This window comes from Notamacropus eugenii, chromosome 4, assembly GCF_028372415.1.
Source record: "Notamacropus eugenii isolate mMacEug1 chromosome 4, mMacEug1.pri_v2, whole genome shotgun sequence".
Classification (NCBI taxonomy): domain Eukaryota; kingdom Metazoa; phylum Chordata; class Mammalia; order Diprotodontia; family Macropodidae; genus Notamacropus; species Notamacropus eugenii.
Window position 1 is genome coordinate 234,631,068 of NC_092875.1, and position 20,928 is coordinate 234,651,995.

The window sequence follows — 20,928 nt, forward strand, 5'->3', positions numbered from 1 at the left end:
CAAACACTCATGCTAATTTATTCAAAGGTGCCTTTACTTCCTAGGGACAATTTTCATTTTCTTTTTTTTTTTAACTGACCCAATATGGCTTTGAATATTGGGATTTTCTTTAGATACACTTACAAAATTCCATATAAACACAAATAACATTTTAAAGATTAACATTTGATCTATTTTACTGACGTCATTTTTATGATTCATGTCAAAGAAATAAAATTAGGAACTAACAAAATGCTATCTCTTTATTATAGTAATTTTCACCTTCCTGAAATGCCTTATTTGTAAGGAATGGCAAAACTGGTGAACACTGTGTTCTCTGACTAAATTATTTTTCCCCCCAAAGGTCATGTGTCATTTTACACTACTACTACTACTCCCAATACTGATAATAACTCCTTATTTTGCATGACATTTTACAGTTTAAAAGTATTTAGCAGAATTCCGTTAAAGAAACTAAATCAAACACTGCCTCAAGTCACATGATTAATAACTGAATAGAACCAGAAGTAGAAGGCTTGTCCCCAACTCCCAAGGCCAGGGCTTTCTCACTACAGTGCTGTATCCTTACTCTCTGTTTATTTTCTATATTCTCACATTTAAAATATGCTAGACAACTTCTGAAGTGCAATTACATTATTGCTTCTTATGCTTCAGAGGAAGTAAGAAGCAATCTAAGTTCAATGTTTTGGAATGAGGGAAGAGGAAGAAAATGGAAATACAGAAAATCAGCTTAGGAACAGTTGATTTTATTAGACAAGCATATGGATCCATGTTAAGAAAAAACACACAAACACACACAGACAAACACACACTGCTGGATGCAAAGGTACGTACTGTTTTACTTACCAGATCTGTAATCTAATCTTCTTTCCCCTTAACTCTACTGTTTTGATTTTAAAATCAACACCTATGGATGAAACAGAGTAAAGAGGAGAAATAAGAAGATAAAACAATGAAAATAACAAAAACATCATTTCTCTATTTTACACGTACATTCCCACTGACAGAGAAAATATACAAGTCCAACAGTCATATCACCATGAGCCATTAAAGAGAGGCAGAGGAGTACTGCTGGCCTATAAACCTAATTTGTTTTCCAACTTTTGTACAAAATTCAGTTCTGAAATTCACCATGCTTGATATTTTATGAATTATTTAGCATTTACTTTTCTAAAATACATAATTTCCTAGTAACAAAGATGTTGCTTCATTAAAAAATACATATTATATATACATATCTAAATTATACATATATATGTATATATGTATAAGTTATAGTCTTATGAAGTATACTACAGACAAATATTAACATATGAAAATATTTTCCTCAAGGAACACACTATCAGCACTTGCCCCCATCTAATGTTAACTGGCTCTTTGAAATTACATAATCATGTAAAAGTGATAGTTCCTTATAAAGGGTAGGGACCAGTCTTTATTGGTATAGAGAGTTCCTGGTAGAATAATGCGGCACAACAGATAGAGCACTGGACCTGAAGTAAGGAAAATCTGATTTCAAATCCAGAATAAGATACTTAGTAGCTGTGTGATCCTTACTTTTTTCTGCCTCAGTTTCCTCAACTATAAAATGGGGATTCATAATAGTACCTACCTCCCAGGGTTGTTGTGAGGATCAGATGAGAGATATGTAAAGCACTTAGCACAACGTCTGGCACACAGAAGGTGTTTAATAAATGTTTATTCCCTCTTCTCTCTTCTGGAGAGGTACTCCCTCTACTGAAGTAGGTAGGTCTGCATCTTCTCTGCAACTTAGTCTCAGTTGCTTAGAGTGCTGGAATGTTAAGTGACTTGACCAGAGTCACAATATATGTTAGAGGGTCTTGCACTCAGGCCTTCCTGGCTCCGAGGCCAGTTTTCTATCCACTATACTACACTGCCTTTCACACACAGGTAACTATAAAAATGTGTGATACTAAGGTAACAGTATTTGGAAATGATGGTGGTAAAGGCAAAATCATGCAGAATAAGACATTTTTAGTGATTTTTAACAGCTTTAGATTAAATATAAAAGAAATTTAAATTTAAAAAAAATTTGCACTCATTAAAAAACACAGGGAAATATCAACTTAGCCTCTTCATTGTTTCACTGAGTGTGAATAGCACTATGGGCAGAATTTAGAAAAAAATTCCTGTTTTATAAACAAGGCATTACTTCTAGTGCCTCAGTCACTGTGCATGCAGTAAACTGTACACCTGGAATAACCAAATTGCTTTTTGGCTACTAGGAAATAGTACTATCAAGTGAATTTAAAATGTCCCCTAATTTCTAAGGGTGTTTAAAAGTTACAGGAAAGTTAACCAGAAATTAGAAAGCATTTCCCCATAAAAAGCTATGTTATAGAGCTTAGCTTTCCAGGCCAGTGCAGATATGATGCTTGAAAAATAATTCTGTACAAAACAACAATGATTTAAAATGACTTTGAGCTCTAGAAGATGCCAGAGACATATGTCTCTTTTACACTGTAGCTCCAGAAGTATGAGGGTATTTCTACAGTGGCAAAGGTGAGAAGGTAGAAAGGTAAGAACAGAAAGAAGAAAGAGGGATGTGTATGAAGATGTTAGGGGGCTTGAGAAATCTAGAATGGGGAATAACAGATGAAGTGAGAACGCTGATACCAGTAGGAAGATGAGGAGGAGCTACGGACAAGATAACATTCACAGGACTGGGGTTTCCCCTTACACCAGCTTCAGGAAAGTGCTGAAATTGCAGTATGGGATTCATGGAGTTCTTATTCATACGTAACGTACGTATGAAAGTCAGATATATTTAAGTTAGGGGCTCCTTCTATAGGAGAAATGCTCATCTCCAGTATCCTGGAAGTCTACTATCACCAGTAGTGACCATGGTCACTACCGGTATGGACAAATAAGTGTCTTATTTGAGCCTCACAACAGTGCTGTGGGGTCAATACTATATGTATTACAAGCTCTGTTTTACAAATGAAGAAACTGAGGCTCAGAGAAATTAAATGGCTTTCCCATCATCACCTTGCTAGGAAGTGGCAAAAATCTAGCCATAGTGCTAAGTCCTGTCCATTGTTGCTATTAGGGAAAGGAGTTCTAAATTCCAAATAACTTGCCTTGGAAACATTAAATCTCATCAGAAGAAATTAACCAAGTAGAGAGAATACTGGGACTTGGGAGTCAGCAAGAGCCACATTTAAAATTCTAACACTTACCAGCTCTGTAACTTTGGGAAAATCATGTGATCTCTGATCCTAGACCAGTGGTATGAGATCCCTGACATACTGACATTCCTCTCATGTATGTGGTGTGTCTGTCAGGCCACTTTGGAGAGTCATTTGTCTGCTACAACATCCTGGGTTTCCTCACTTCCCTTTGTTATTTTTTTTCTAACAATGGACATCTTTTAGGGGGAAAATTAATAGCAATAAATGCAGTCACTTTACTTTAGACTGTCTTTTTTAAAGTCAACTTCCCAAATACAAAATGGAGAAGTGGCTGGGGAATTTATCTGGAAAAAAAATCTGGGTGTTTACCAGACTGTGATATGGTAATCAAGAAAGTGGATGCAACCTTGGGCTGAATTCAGAGAGAAAGAGTGTGCATGAGCAGAGAGTCAAAGTCCTGGTTCCATCACATCTGGAGTACTGTGTTGTTTCTTTTAGGAAGGACATTTATAAGCTGGAGAGAATACAGAGAAAGGATACCAGAATGGTGAAAGGCCTCCAAGGGAAAAGAGAATATTTAGCTTTAAGAAGACATGGCAACTGTCTTCAAACAAAGACTTACTCTACTTGTCCCCAGAATGCATAAAGAGGGAAGATGGGTAGATGTCAGAGAGCTAATTTAGGCTTATTATTAACCAAAGATTTCTGAAAATTAGACTGTCCAAAGTTGATACGCTCACCATTGTACCTTATCATAGATTTTTAGATAAAGCCTACATGATTATTTGTTGGGTGTGCTGTAGAATGCTGTCTTATTAAGGTATAGGGATGGACTCTGAAGTTCTATCCAATTCTGAGATTCTGATTGTGTGTGTGTGTGTGTGTGTGTGTGTGTGTCTAGACAAGTTCAAAGGAATGTGTAATCAAAAAAGGTTGGGAAATATTACTTTAGAAGCCTAGAGAAAGGACTTTACCTCTCTAACAGTACAACTCAATGTCTAACGGAATAACAGCTCGGGGATAGATTTGGCTCAATTCATATTAAGTTCACTAATTTCATCATCCTAGTTTGTTAAATGAGAAGAAAAAAAGGATTTATCAGTTCAAATTAAATGGTTTTATATGAAAAAAATCTCTTAAAAGAAAACAAGCTTAATTTTTGAGATATTTAAAAATTAACCTCTATAGTTTATAGACTCAAATATTTATAAAATAAGTATGCAATTTAAAAAATTAAACTTTTTCCAAAATTCTTCAAACGTCAGTTTTCTTTTTTTTGAAACTAGTCTTCCTCTCACTCCGACTATAAGTTCAGTGGCCACTTACAGACCTGATCCCAACACCAATAGGAAGCCTGGAAGTTATAACTGGATCATTTCCCTAACCTGAGTGGTTTTGTCCATCCCTAGCCTGGCAGTCTTTTGATCCTAGGACTCACTGCACTGAAGCTGGGCACAGTTTGGATACTCAGTAGGTTTTAGCTGCAGGTTGGAATACCCAAACTTAATCAAGCAACCAACATCTCTGGCAGCAAGGATTATATGTATGTGCCACCAAACCTAACTAAACTCCATTTTGCTAACCATCTTAATTTTTAAAACTCTGGTAGCTGTTATCTACTGACTCTCAAGACATTCTCCTTCTTTCTTTAATGCTGGGTTCAGGCTCTTTCCACCCCCAACTCGACCCTCAATACTAGGGAACTCCAATATGATACTCTTTCAAATAATCTCAATTCGCAGTTCCTCAGTCAGTACTGTTAGCCATAACCTACTCCTAAACTCTATCTTAGCTACAAAAAGAGATGGTCCTGCCCAGATCCACAATTTTTCCTTCTCCATGTTCTTGAAATTCCTTTATCTGATCATAATCACTCAATCCCGATAACCCTCATTCCTTGTCTTCATCTTCACCATTACCTCCCCTCCCCCTCTCCCCCCAATACCTTTCTTCCTCAATTCTTTCTCAGGCTATCATCCCTGTACAGCCTACACAATGCTCCCTTTCTCTATCTTGACCCCCTGGTGAATCAATTAAACTCTATACTATCCACTACACTCATATTCCTTGCTTCCTTATCTTACCATCCATCATGTCCTGCCAAACCCAAACCATGACCATAGATTATTCTTACCATCTGCTGCCTTTGTTCTCTTTCACGCTATGAATGAAGCTGGGAAAGTCTATGAAACTGGGCTAAATGGATCCCACACAATTTTGGGTTACATAATTCCAAGTAAGCCTTCAATGCAACAAAGCAGCACTTTTGTACCTCCCTGCTATTCCAACCTTTTTATCCTTCTCAAGCTTCCCATGATCAACCACCACACCCTCTACACTCTCAGGTGAGAACCTGCCTCATATTCTGATGAAAAAATTAAGGCCACTCTCCAAGAACTTCCTCCCTCCTCCACTCACATCACATAAACATCTTTTGTCACTATCTACTGCATCCCGGTCTCATATGAAGAGATGGTCTTTTTTCTTCCCAAGGTCAACCTCTCTCACATACACATGTATGCCTTCTTCAGAAGATTTTCTCCTCTATCATCTCCACTCTTTCACAAATCTTCAATCTCTCCGTCTATTGGCTGCTTCCCTATTGCCTACAAACACTCCGATGTCTCTCATCCTTTAAAAAAAAAAAATCCTTCACTTGATCTGCCCATAACCACTAGCTACATCTCTCTCCTTTTAATGGCTAAACCCCTTAAGAAAGTCACCTATAACTGATACCTCCTTTTCTCCTCTACACTCTCAGCTGTCTGGCTTCAGAACTTACTAAAAAACTGCTCAGAAACTTCTCTCTCTAAAGTCACCAATGATTTCTTAATTACCAAATCTAATAGACTTTTCTTAGTTCTCATCCTTTCTGACCTCTCTGCTACCTCTGAAACTGCTGATCATCCTCTTCTCCTTGATACTCTCTTCTCTTTGGATTTTTGTGACACTGCTCTTTCCTGGTTCTCTTCCTACCTGTCTGACCACTCCTTCCCAGGCTCTTTGCTGGATCTTCATCCAGGTCATGCCTGCTAATCATGGGTGTCCCTCAAGGCTCTGTCCTGGTTCCTCTTGTCTTCTCCCTAAACACTATCGCACTTGGTGATCTCATCGCTTCACATGGATTCAATTATTATCTCTATTCAAAGAGAGTTAGTATGTAAGTTACTTTTGGGAAATCAGGAAGCACTTTCCTCTAAAAATAATGTAAAAAGCAGTTAGGTTTGTTTGACAGTCCATTACTCTAAATGGGTCAGAAGCAAAGTAATATAGTAAACATAAGTACAGCAAATTTAAGTATAAGAGTAGAGAATCTAACCACCATGTAAAATGAAGATTCTGTAGTAAAATGCACTGTGATCCAACTTAGGATGCCAGAAAGTTATCTTTTGCCTCCTCTCTAAACCAGATGGGGTGGGGGTGGGGGACTGAGTCAATAAACATGTACTAAGTACCTATTACATGCCAGGCACTATACTAAATGTAAAGGCTAGAAAAAAAAGTAAAGGAGTTCTTGATTTTGAGCTTACCATATAATGGAGGAGACAACATGTGAACCATTATGCACAAACAAGATATATACTGAATAAACTGAAAATAATCAAGAGGGAAGGCAATAGGAATAAGGGGAATTGGGAAAGGATTACTACAAAAGGAGAGATTTTAGCTGGGCCCTGAAGGAAGCCAGGAGGCAGAAATGAAGGAGGGCATTCCAGGCATAAGGGACAGCCAATTGGAGCTGGGAGGTAGAATATCTTGTTTAAGGAAAAGCAAAGAGGCCAGCATCGCTGAACGGAAGAGTATATATGGGGTGGGTGAGTGAGTGTATGTGTATGAGTATATGCATATGTATATGGTATAAGAAAACTAAAAGGTGGGAGGGGAAGTTTATGAAGGGATTTCAATACCAAACAGATGGTTTTATATTTGATCATGGAAATAAGAGGGAGCTAGTAGAGTTTATTGAAGAGGGGAGATGCCATGATCAGTAAGATCTTTCTGCTCTTCAATTCAGTAAGATCAATTTGACAGCTAAGTGGAAGATGGACTGCAAGTGGAGAAAGGTAGACCAACCAGCAGAAGTATGTAATAATCTAGATCTAGGTGACTGGGGCCTGCACCAGGATGATGGCAATGACAAAGAACAGAAAGAGCTGTATTTGTGAGATGTTATGAATGCAGAAATGACAGGATTTGACAACATACTAGATATGGGGGATGAGAAAGATGAATAAAGCATGATACCTAGGTTGTATAAGCCTGGGTAATTAGAAGGATAGTGATACCCTTAATAATAATAGGGAAGTTAGGGAGAGGAAAGAGCTTGGTGGATAAGATAATAGGGTTCAGTTTTGCACATGTTGAGTTAAAGATGTCTGTGGAACATCTAGTTTGAGATAATCAATAGGCAGTTGGAGATTAGAGTCTAGAGGTACAGAAAGAAGTTAAACCATTAGCATAGAAATGATAATCGAATCCAAGGGTGATAATGAGATTGTTAAGTGAAATGTTACATAGCAAGAAGAGAAAAGGGCCCAGGATAGGCCCTATGGCACACTTTCACCTAGCAGATGGGACCTTGATGAACATTCAGCAAATCAGACTGAGAAGAAATGTAGGAGGAGAACCCACACGGAGAAGTTAGTAGGAGAACCAGAAGAGTGGTGCACAAAAATCTAGCGAAGAGGGTAATCTGTAATAACAAAGGCTGCAGAAAAGGTCAAGAAGGATAAGGATTAAAAAAACAGATTTGGCAATAAAGAGATCATTACTAACTTTGGAGAAAGTACTTTAGGTAAATGATAACTTTACAGTCTCCCTGTAAAGTTAAGGAGAGAATGAGAGGAAAGGAAGTAGAGGCATCTACTTAGTAGATAGCTTTATAGAAGGTATTAGAAGAGAGAAGATCTGCTCATTTCATCCCAATGAAGAAGCAACTGGATAGAAAGTGGTATTGAAATCAGAGCTGAGTTACTGCCTATTCCCCACCCACCCACACACCCTCCCCCAAGCCTTGATGGATACTAATGGATTTTTTGGGTGTGCCAAAGGCCTTCCCTTTATCTCCTTTGCAGGATCAACATATATCTCTTGCCCAGTCCCAATTTTCTCTTCATGAATTCTCTCTTAGTGATCTCATTAGCTCTCAAGGTTTCAACTAGCCCCAAATGCCCAGACCATGCTTTACCCTATGTAGACACTTTACCAGTATACCATAGCCTAGCTAGTGAGGGCTTCTTATCATTAACCCTATTGTTAACAACCAAAACTACACATCCAGTCCTTGGCTCTCTCCTTAGTTGCACTTCTACATTTCCAACTGCCTGCTGGGTATCACACGCACAATTCGTAGGCATTTCAAAATTAGTAGGTCCCAACAGAAATCCCTGAAAACCACCTTCCCTCCTAATTTCTTTTACATCTACCCCCATTCTCTCTATCCATACCACAACCATCCCAAGGTCAGGTCCTTGTTACCTTTGGCCTGGCTTTCAGCAGTAACTTCCTAACTGGTTTCTCTTCCCTCACTGACTAGCTCATCCTCAAATAGTAGCCAAATGTTTATTCTTAAAGCCTGAGTGTGACCATTTTACTCCTCTGATCAAGAAGCTTCATTGGCATGGTTTCCTAAATAAAACAGGAACCACTCCTTGGCATTGAAAACCCTCTACAATCTGTCCTCATCTCATCTTTCCAGACCAATAGATAACTAGAGGGACTGCCTTCCATGAACTCTACATTCTAGGATGCAAAATAATTGTATGGCCATTGAACCTTGACCTCCACTCTGCTTGAAAATTACAATAAATGCCATATTTATGTTACTAATCAAGATCCATTCCATGTTCTTTTGATATAATACATATTTAGCTATTTATATGATATTCATGGAACTAAATATTTCTTGTTAAAAAGATCCAGTTTGGTTTGAAAGTGATTTGTATTCAAGAATATTCTGTTTCTTCAGGTATAGTTATGTTAGAGTATCTTTTGAATCTGAAAAGCAAATCAGATTATTAAACTAAAAACGGAATAAAATATAAAACAAAAATTCTATATTTGCTACTAAGATAGTAAGGGTCATAACAATTTATAAACCCATAAATGTATGCTTTTGTTATAGAAATGATAATTCCATGTGAATTATAGAAATATAGCATGTTTTTTACATCTTAAACAAAGTGAGTATCCACTACTGAATAAACTGTGGTGCATGGATGTAATGGAATATCATTGTTCAATAAGAAATGACAAAAGATGCAGAAAAATATGAGAAGATATTTAATACACATATACATCCATATATACACAGACACATATAATGACACGATAAGGAAGCAAAATAAAACTAGGAAAACAATATATACAATTATTTTGCCAATGGTGTTAAAGAAAAAAATCATTAAAGCCAAACTCTGAATAACAGTAATAACTAATTACAATTGCTAGAGAATAGATAATGAAAAATTCATCCCACCTCTAGCAGGGAGGTGGGGATTATAGGGCAGGAATGTAGCACAAACTGTCAGATGAAATCAATTTATAAGTTATTTTGGCTGAACTATTTTTCTTTTATACAAACGTGAGTTCATTATAAAAGTGAGGTAGGGGATAGGATTCAGGTGAAAATGACTTGATGAAATAACAAAAGGCATAAATATATCTTTTTAAAAGTGAGTTAAAAATTTGTGTTTAAGTTATACCTAGTCAGCTTTAGTAACACTTGATTTGAAAACTTGAACATTTTGAAAACCTGAATTTGTTACAATGCAATCAATGCTTTAGGGAACAGTCTGAGGATAATTAGAATTTATTATTTACTTCTGTTCCATTTCATCCTCAAGAAATAGGGAGATCCCAGAAAGTTAGTACTACTTCACAATAACTCACAAGCTGCAACTATTTCCCCACCATTCTGTCCCAGTCGGAGGACGACTTCAACAGACAGACTGGGAAAGGGGGAAGAGGAGTCACCAACATACGCTGGGCCTATGGGAAAATGAGATGCCTGGCTTAAACTTCTGTGCTTGTTGGTGGTTGGGGCGTGATTTTCTTCTTCAACCTGGGATGAGGTAAGAGCTACTGGGGCAAAAGGGAGGAGGAATGAGTGGAGAGAGCTCTGCTTCAATCCCCACCACTGTAGAGCAAGTCCCAACAGGTAGAAGTATGGGGTTTCCCAACTGATCAAGTTCAGGGCCCATTTCCATATGCAGAAATCATTTCTTTTTCAGGGTGAAGTATCACATTTATTGTATATTTTCTGGTGCAGTATGAGTTGTAGGTAGAAGAGGGCTGGTTGGCACCTATTCTACAACTTTCCCATGTTGGCAGCCTTGCCCTGGGATCCAGGGTTCAGGCTGAACAGCAGCCTGAAGCCAAGAGTGTTTCTACTATTTATGTGTAATTACGTATTTCTTAACCATTTAACATGTATAAAAACTATGCTACCATTTTTTTAAGCTTTTGAAACTTGTGCCCTTAACTCTATTTTTTCTTATAAGCCCTGCGGTTTTCATTGCTTGATTTTGCATAGAGGTGATTTTTAGGAAAGTATATGTAAAGTTATAAAAGAACTGACTGCAACTTAGAACAGCATTTCTCAAACTGTTAGCTCTATTAATCAGTCCAAATGGAACTGCATACATACTTACACCCCTACCCTCCCATATGTATGTGCATGTGTATAAATGCACATGCACAAACACGCATTTTACTCTCAATGTCAGTTATACACAAGGTGTGCATTCAATCAATGCAGAGAACAATTGTGGATTGGTCAAAAACAAATCATATGAGTGAAAAAATTGGCTTCTTTTTCATCTAGAATCATTTACAGAATGGGCCGAATAAGTATATAATTAGTTGATTACTGAATATATGTCCATCTTGGCAGAATGTGGGTAAAATAATCACTGTCCATTAGTCTTATTTTCTTTACTATAAATACTTTTCCCAAAGTTTAAAGGAGACAATGAAACAAAGTACAAACTTAGTATGAAAATCAAATCCCCAAAAAGAGAACTATATATGTCAATCACTACATCCAAAATCTTGTATGTTTACTTCGAGTGATATTGATATGTTTCCCAATAGGTACAGTGTCTATCCCCACCCAACCCCCAGAAATTCATTCCACTTTGGGATTTTCCCAACACAGACCTATTAGTTGGAAAGCAAGTTAATGGTCCAACTCAGCCTCCTATCACTAACTTGCCTAAGCAGTGCTTCATTCCATATATCTATCCACAGGGACAGTTTTTCATCTCTGCCTGCTGCCATTGCAAACCATTCCCCACCCTTTGTTCTTTCCATTGTACAAGACCAATGAAGGTTTATGTAAGACCAGTTTCAGTAACCCCTCCCATATAAACTATGGATACTGTTACTGTATTTTTAAGAGAGAAAAGAATCTTTGAGAAAGTAGGAGTATAACTGTCATCATAAGATTCTATTTCCTCTTATTGGTACAATAATAATACTGCCTTTGTGGAAGGGCTAATAAAGCTGGAAATTCATTTAAAGTACATTAGATTAAAAAATATTTTGTGGTGTTTAAGTCATTACTTAACAGTAAAAAAAGAAAAAAAAAAGTACACAAGGAAAAAAAATCAAGTGAAGATCTATAAGTAACCAGAGCAGTTCCACTTCCTTTACCTTTGTCCCTTTTCCCCTTATGGCCCTCTCCTCCACGTTGGCTCATTCTACATCCTCAGATCACAGGACTGTACATGTTAGAGTTCAAAGAACCAAGGATTTAGAGCTCAAAGCATCAAATCCAACAGACTTTTTAAAAAACAGATGGAAGAATCTGAAGCCCAGGAAGTTAAATGACTTGACCAACACATGCTCAAAAGGTGGGATGGAATCTAGGCCCTCAGACTCCAGAACAGTGTGTTTCTTATTCCATGCACATACTGCTTGCCTCTCTAGGTTTCATACAATCCCTTCTTTTAGAAAGATCACTGTTTCTGTTTTCAAAACTTTGTCAGGCTCATCTGCACTGCTGCTCCACACTTGGCCTCACCTGGATCTTAAATCACTTGTGACTTAAGCCACCCCTTTACTGACTTTAGTTCTTCCCAACTTCCTGTCATATAACCCAACCTTAGTCATCCTCTCTTCTTCCCTCCAACACAGACTTGGATATTACGACTGTCTTTAGGAAGGAACAGCATTAAAAAAAGGAACATCATCTTGGAGAGTAGCACTTTAACTTTCATTCTGGGCACAGAGAGGCCACTGAAGAACTGAGAGAAAGGAGGAAGAAAACTTCTTTTCTGACAGACTTAAGAGACTGTTTGTGCTCATTTTGGCCTAACAATTAACACCAAGAAAATAAAGGTGCTCCATCAGTCACCACCACACTATCCATACATGGAACTATCGGGGACAATAAATGGAGAGGACCTGCATTTAACTATTGTTTTGTAAAGACATTATGAAGAAAATTACCATTCTAACTGAATTACTTTTCTATAACTCAAGGAGCTGGTATTGTTGAGAACACTCCACTCTTTTTCCTGCTTTTGAAGAGCACAGAAGTGACTCTGGGGGTGAATTTTCCTCATTGTCTACTATAAACATTTATGTCTTTGTATTATTTGTTACTGTAAAAATTGTATGGACAATAACACTGATGTTTATCCAAGTCTATGAGACCAGTGTTTGAAAATGAGAGACAGATGAGTAAAAGCTTATGAAAAAAAAAGATTTGTCTAGTTTATTTATAAATTAGGATGGGAGTTCAGCCCTAATTCATAGGAGGGAGATTGTACATTTCTCTCAATTTATAAGGAACAATCAAGACATTCTCTCTTTACTGCCTTAGAAGTCATAAGAATAAATAAACAAGTTAGTAGCAATAAATAAACAGATGTGAAAGTTGGTGTGATTACTACAGCACACACTTAACATCCACCTAGATTACACAAAAAGTCAATGTACCTCTAAAATCTCTTACATTAGCTTTAGTTATGTATCTTTTTAGGATGTAGGTGGCTCAACAGGCAATTAAGAGTTCTAAGTTTTCATATCTGAGTTCATCCTGGTAACACCTATCTTTCCTTTTTTATTAGATGATATAAATTTCCTAATTTCTTCTAAGACTGGCAAAATAGTACTGTATCAGTTTTTATATTTGCAGAGCCTCATTCATGGTCCATGTATTTAAATAGAAACAGAACATTCTTTTCTTACTATTATGATTTTCAATATGGAACATAAAACTTAAAACTGACTTCTTTAAACTATCAATCAACTTTTATATTGACTGAAATAATGTTACATGAAATTAAACATAGCTATAAAGCAGAAAAAAATGACCACTGCAGCAGCACGGAGTAGGCAAGTATGTGAGTCATGGGGGACCTAAGTTTGATGCTGGTTTTGGCACATTCTTTTACCTTAATAAAACAATTTATTTTAGGACATTAAATGTTTAAAGATCAGACAACCCATCTTCAATCAAAAAAACATTAATGCATCAAGAATCAATCTGTGAGTTGATCATCAACTCAACTGCTATATCTTGGACAACTGATTAACGCTTAAAGAGAATGTTGCTTACTGAGGATCAAAGTGCTATTAAACGTCAGAGGTGGAATTTGAAATAGGGTCTTCCACCTCCAAGTACAACAGCCCAGCCATAACAGCAAGATTTCTTTTCACTTGCTACATTATATTTAAAAACTGAATAACAGTAAAAACAAATCATTCATTACCTGATCCTAAAAGTGGGCTAAATTATGAAATACACAAAATGTTCTTATGTAGAATGTATTGTTTGAGAAAAAGACAGAGTAATTTTAAGGTGTTTGCCTAGTTTAGGATTTTAGACTTAAAAAAAGCATTACAAGTCAAAAAGAACATATAAGTTGTTAGGGCACTGAATGTTTTACGCAAAATGTTCCATGTAGATGACTATCAGATCTATATAGGACCATAAGACTTAGAGCTGAAAGGTAAGTCCAATCTCATCAGTCACAGACATAGAAAAGTTAAGTAATTTGTCCAAAGTCAGTGTTATCTCCAGCCCTTACCTTCTTCGGAAGTTCTGGACTCACACATCACATGCTTTTATAAGGAAATCTTCAATGAATTTTCCTAAACTAAAACTCAGCATTTTCCAAGTGAACCTCATTGTTTGCTCAAAATCTGCTCTTCTTTTTGATTTCAGTGCTTCTATCAATGGCATCATTTAGGTTCTTCTTTCTCCTTCACAACTAATCAGTTATTTCCTATTGCTTTTTACCAGGAGAAATGCCAGGGGCAGAATAGAGGTCTGTACATATTTGTAGATCTCACCAAGGCTTTTGATACTGTCAGTCATAAGGGCTTATGAAGAATGTCAAAATTTGCTTGCCCGGAGAAGTTCATTAGTATTATATGTCAATTTTGTGTACTTGCTCCCATGCTATTTTTTTTCTCCCATGCTTTTTTTTAGCACGATGTTTTCAGCTGTGTTGTCAAATGCCTTCAGTGAGGATGAACATGGCATCAAGGTCAACTACCTCGCTGGTGGTTAAAGCCTTCAACTTGAAAAGGCTATAAGCCAAAACCAAAGTGGAGGGAGTGTTGGTGCAAGATTTTCTGTTTGCAGATGATTGTGCACTCAATGCAGCCCCTGAGGCTGAGATGAGACAAAGATCTGCTGCTTGTGCTAATTCTGGTCTAATAATTAACACCAAGAAAATAAAGGTGCTCCATCAGCCACCACCACACTATCCATACATGGAACCATCGGGTACAATAAATGGAGAAGTTTTGAATGCTGTGGATAAATTCATTTACCTTGGTAGTATACTTTCCAGGGATGTACACATTGATGAGGTTGATGCACACATTGCCAGAGCCAGCTCAGTGTCAGGAAGGCTCCAAAGGAAAGTGTGGGAGAGAAGAGGTATTAGACTGACTACCAAATTGAAATATGGAGCTGTTGTGCTGACCTCATTGTTGTATGCCTATGAAACCTGGATAGGATAAAGGTGCCATGCCAGGAAACTGAATCACTTCCATTTGAAATGTCTTAGGAAGATTCTGAAGATCACCTGGCAGCATAAGATACCAGGCATTGAGGTCCTTTCTTGAACTAAACTGCCAAGCATTCAAACTCTGCTTCAAAGAGCATAACTCTGATGGGCTGGCCACACTGCTTGAAAGCAAAATATATGCTTGTCAAAAAAATTATCTTACAGAGACCTCACAAAGAGCAAATGCTCACATGGAGGTCAGAAGAAGTGATACAAGGACACTCTCCAGGTCTCTCTAAAGAACTTTGGAATTGATTGTATGATATGGAAGATGCTGGCACAGGACCACCCAGCATGGTGTACCCTTATCAGAGGTGCTGCGCTCTATGAGCAAAGGAGAATTGAAGCAATTCAAAAGAAACGTGAGATGCGCAAATATAGAGAACCTACCCACAAGGACTATTTTTACCTGATCTGTAGTAGAACATTCTGAGCTTAAATTGGTCTGATCACAGTGGCTTTATTGTAGCATAGTGATGTCACTTTCATCTTCTTCGAGAATGAAGGACAACAACCAACCAACCAACCCTACTGCTTTTACCTTTTCAATCTCCTTCCTTACTTTGTACTTCTATTGCCACTTCTCAAGTATGGGTCTTCCTTATCAACCTCCTGAACAATTTGTCCTAAGTGGCCTGCCCAATTCCATTCTCTTCATGATCCAATTTATCTTTCGCACTGCTGTCAGATTAATATTTCCCTATGGATAGATCTAGTCTTGTGACTCCTCTGCTCAAAACCACTTGATAGCCTGTTACTTACCAATTAGGGTTCAAACTCCTGAGATTACTATCTTAACTATCTTACACTATCCCATTTTTTCAGTCTCATGCTATTTTCTTCCTCATACTCTCTAGTCATCTAGACTACAAGGTGTCTCCCATAGACAACTAATACTTTTCTACGTTCATGCCTTAGCTCAAATTTTATATACCCTAGGCCCCATGCTTTACTGAACCTGCTAGATTCTTACCCATCTTTTAAATTCTCAATGCCATCTCTTCCACGGAGCCTTCCTTGACCTCCTGTTTGATATTATCCTAACTTTCTCCCACCCTTTGGACTTAACACAGTCCTGTTTATGCCTTCATGAATTTATGTATTAATCCTATGCTCCAGTTGGGCTGAGTTGTGCTGGAGGTTTTTTTTGGGGGGTGTGTGTCATATTCCGTTAAACTTGTGATAAGCTCTATGAAGGCAGGAATCTTATCTGAATTTTACATCTCCCACAGGATCCAGTAGATAAAATTAACAGAATATATTTCAAATAAGAGAGAGATTATCAAGAACACAAAGGAACTGAGGACTTGACAATTCTTCAGACATGATATTTTGAATGATTTCAGAATGGTTGAATGTTCTGATTTTAAGACTACAGTGAATCATTCATAGGAGATGTCTTTTTAATCAATTAACTGTAAGAAATGTGCTAAGAATTTCAGAAAATTATGCTAAAGTTTTTTTTCTAACTTCTATCATTTCTAAGAAGTATCACACCAAACTATACTTGTTCTCTTGGTAGACTGGAAAGGTCATAAGAGGAAGCATTAGTGTGCAGAAATATTATATATAAATGTTATTTTTTGTATGGAACAGTAATGCTACTAATAGAATGGAAAAAATAAGTAGAGTAGGAATCAGGCAACTACAATTCTTGTCCTTATTTTACTACTTACTGGCTATATATCTGAGGCGCGGGTTTTTATTCTGTAAAATGCAGATGACACATCTCCCTTTTAACCTTACAGAATATTTGCTACAAATTTTTTTTCCTGGGGGCGGAGGTAGGTCTGACTCAGGCCAGCCTCCTGTTAGTTTTGATTCTATGCTAAAACAAAATTAAACACTCATAAGTCATCCAACAGTTAACAAAAGATTTGCTAAGTCATCACAGAACAACATTCAATAAGGATGGGTACTGAGTTGCTATTCCAAAAAGATATAAATCCTCCATTTCATATATCAGAATAAAACTCCCTTGCTTAGAATTCTTCATGGCTATTTTATTCTTGGGCAACTGGGAAGTGATGTTAACACCTTGGGCCTTCCATTGATCTGAGCCAACAAAGTCTTTAGGACGGTATCAATGATACTATTCTAACTTGCATAGGTGCAGGAACAAAGACTTTGCTCCTAGCACATGGAGTGTATGATATGATATTGGGTTGTTAAGATGCTGGCAAAAGGCAAGTTCTGTCACAGTGTACCATATTGGAAAGCTTTCAAGCACAAATCTCACCATCAGACTACTTTCCAAGGACTATCCTACCTAAATATGAAGAGTCCCATCACTAGCAGAAGGGTCACTTGGTGACAAAGCAACACACAAAACAAAGACAAAGTAAACAAAGAAAATGGCCCTCAGTGATGTATACCTCAGCTTTCACCCCTGAGGCGGTGACAGAGTGGCAGGAAAAAGGTACACAAAATAGAGAAACAAATAAACAAACCTCCAAACAAAACCTGATAGAGTCCTCATATTGGCTATGAACGTTAACTTGGCTATCAGCATTTTAAATGTGAATGGAAGAAGTAGGTCATATTCTTTATACTAGCATTTAAAAAGGAAAAATGCAGCTAAATGACAGGTTGGCCTGGAGGAGCTCCTTGGAAAACCAATAATGGGTAAGGAAGATATTGGTTTTATTGCATATCCAGAGGTCATAAGAAATGATGCTTCACTGGACACTTGGTTATCTTAGAGTACTTATGATAAGTATTTGTCAAGTGAGCACCATGAACACCAAACATTTTAAGGACTTTTAAGTCTATGCCAGAGCATAAGGAGAAATTCGAGGAAGAAATTAGGATCAGAGATGTAGACCTGTCAATTGCCAAAGCCATCTACTCCAATCTCTTCATTTTACAGAAGAGAAAACTTAGTGACTTTCCCTAGCTCACACAGGCATAAATAGCATTAGAGGCAGGGTCTGAACCCTGGTTCTCTGACTTTTAAGTCAGTACTTTTTCCTGCTATTACACTGTTTCTTCCAAATTAAATCAATGTGTATTTTAATAATAATTAACTTCAATGTAAGTCTATAAGATATCATCAAAGAGATATGTGACTAGAATTGGAAGCTTGTTAGTCCTTCCAGGAGAGCTGCAGATTAGCCATAGGTAGAATACATACTCCATTGCAATGTAAAAAGTAAAAAAGGCCTGATGGCACTGGAAGTATGCCTGTAGAGACTTGACAAGAGAACATGGAAAAGAACGGCACAAGATGAAAAGGCAGTGGTAAGAGTATGTACATGGATGAGATCACAGAGCCATTAAAATGTCAAATAAAATATTTCTGTGAAGGAACAGGAATATCTTTCTCAAAATTACATATGGATAGAAGACCAGAAATTAAGGCATTTCTCAAGGCTATACAGAATCAAGCAAATTTTTAAAAAATCAAACAAAACAAAGTAACAGAATCAAGAAAAGATTATAAATTAAGTCATCCAAATGTTGGTCCAGCATGATGTCTTTGACTAAATTCCAATTAGTAACAAGGTCCCATACTACTCTAGAAAGAACATACTATCTAAAAGGAAAGAATCCCAGATTACAAACTAATAAATTTTTCTTCCTTCCTTCCCTCCCTCCCTCCTTTCTTCCTTCCTTCCTTCCTTCATTTCACTGTGTACCTAGGGACAGCCCTCATAAAATAGTTATAATAACAAAACACTGCATTTTTGGCTTGTAATGTCTAGTTTGATAAATGTTTTCAAAAAGTCAAAGATGTCTAATAAAGATAAATACAAAAATGTTTTCCTTACAAAAGTAAACAAATGTTTAATCAAATCTAAGATTCTGCAAAGGGTGTATGGGAAATGGAATCTCTAAAAAGTCTGGTCAATTCAAAGTTTTATAATTGTAAAGAGACATTAAATATTTGTGCGGTTGGCCAGGTTTTAAATAGATTTTAATTCTACCTAAAAAACCTGAACAATCTGTAACATGAAAAATATTATTCTTTGAAAGATGATTTTATCTTGTTTTATTAAAATTAGTTTGCACATTAGTTTGTGTAATCCATTAAAGTCAACTACACATTTCATAACATATGCCTACATGAAAACTCAAATGTTAGCCAAGCAACAGAAGTTTCTAATTCACATTTGCCTGAGTCATCATATTACATCATCTTGGCAATATAATCTTTATACACACTCCTAGATGGAAGAACGTGGAACTGCAAGGTTCTGGGCTTTCTGAGTAAAAATTATGGACAGCTTTCATTCATTCTTTAAGCACACAAAACAAGAGCTGAGAGACTGCATATAAACACATAAAGATCAAGAAAAAATAAACAATTGGATTTACCTCCCAATATCAAATGCTTATTTATCTTGGTTTTGGAGGGAGGGGAGGGAAAGCTAAAACTTACTCTCAGAACAAAGAAATTAGATTTTCCCTTTTTTTTCTGCTACCTATTAGGGCTAAATATCTGTCACTTACATTGCTTCTAGATCATCTTTTGAGAATGATAGGTGTGGGCCCCATGGCCACCATGAAGTCTTGTCAACACATATTCATTCTTTCTACCCCTACCCCCAGTTCCTTTAAGCATTACCTATCCTAATTATTTCCTATACAGAAATTTGTTCAGAGACTATGACAAAGAGCCTAAAGCCAAAGTTGCAATAAACCTACTATTAGTGAACAGTATGACCTAATGTGATTTATAACTATACTCAACTCTTATTTTATATTTAATGTCTACTTCATAGAATCCATGGCAAATGTAAGTAATATATGCCACAAATGACCACCCAGCTTCAACCTAAATACTTCAAATATTAGGCATTCTGAGAGCTGTTTTAATTATATGAAGTCCACTTAAACTTCCTTGTAAATTCCAGCTAAAACTAATTCTACACTAGAAGGCAAGGCAAAAAATGTCTAATTCCCCTTCCACATGACAACCCTTCAAGTACCTGACAACACCTTTTCTCTAAATCCAATTCAACAAGCATTTATTATGTATATATGATATATAAGGTCATTTTAAGGAACTGATACAAAGACAAAACCCCAAGTAGTTCTTGCTCTTAAAATCAGATACAACATTTACACCGATTTACAATATAATTAGCTAGGAGGAACACAAAGCATTAATTTCCCTATGAGTAGGCACCTGAAACAGCTCAGGATCCTCAAAGGCAGAGATGAAGAGGGAATAAATTCCAGGCAAAGGGGATAAGCTATAAAAAATCAGGGAGATGAGATATGAAATGGGATGCTGAATATAGGAAATTGCAAGCAAGCCAGTTTGGCTAGAACATAGAATCTGTGAAGGAGAGTAATGTGAAATAAATTTGGAAAGGCAAGCTAGAGTTATGCTATGAAAGATTTGATTCCAAGCAAAACAGTTGTACTTGAACCTAGACTCAAGAGGGTACCACAGAAGCAAAATGAGAAGACATTCAAACCTGTGTTTTAGGAATATCAATTTGGCAGCTATGTCAAAGGACAGATCCTATAGGATAAAAGACAGGAAGCAAAAATAATAGAAAAGTTATTGAAATTGTCCAAGTAAGAGGTGATAAGGGCCTACACTAGGGACTGTGGAGGTAAGGGGAGAAAGGGGAAGGAAAGAAAACTGAAGGATAACTCAAAGGCTGTAAATCTGGGCAACTAAAAAGATGATGTTGCTCTGAGGGAAATAGGGAAGCTTAGAGGAAGGTCAATACAGGGCTGGGGAGGGGAAATAATGAGTTCTATTTTTGACATATTGATTTATCTGGCACTTA

At 37.0% G+C, this 20,928-nt stretch overlaps 1 protein-coding gene and 1 long non-coding RNA gene across 2 annotated transcripts in view; one reads left to right on the forward strand and one right to left on the reverse strand.

Annotated features, from left to right (window-relative positions):
- Positions 1-20,928, reverse strand: part of RAB12 (RAB12, member RAS oncogene family) — a 45,092-nt gene that overhangs the window by 15,764 nt on the left and 8,400 nt on the right. The window contains exon 2 of the mRNA XM_072604252.1: positions 847-907. Coding sequence (XP_072460353.1) covers positions 847-907 — 61 coding nt within the window. The remainder of the gene's footprint in view (positions 1-846; positions 908-20,928) is intronic.
- LOC140501057 (uncharacterized) lies at positions 507-12,929 on the forward strand. Its single transcript, XR_011966042.1, has 3 exons — positions 507-826; positions 9,998-10,225; positions 12,291-12,929. It is a non-coding gene; the product is annotated as an uncharacterized lncRNA (long non-coding RNA).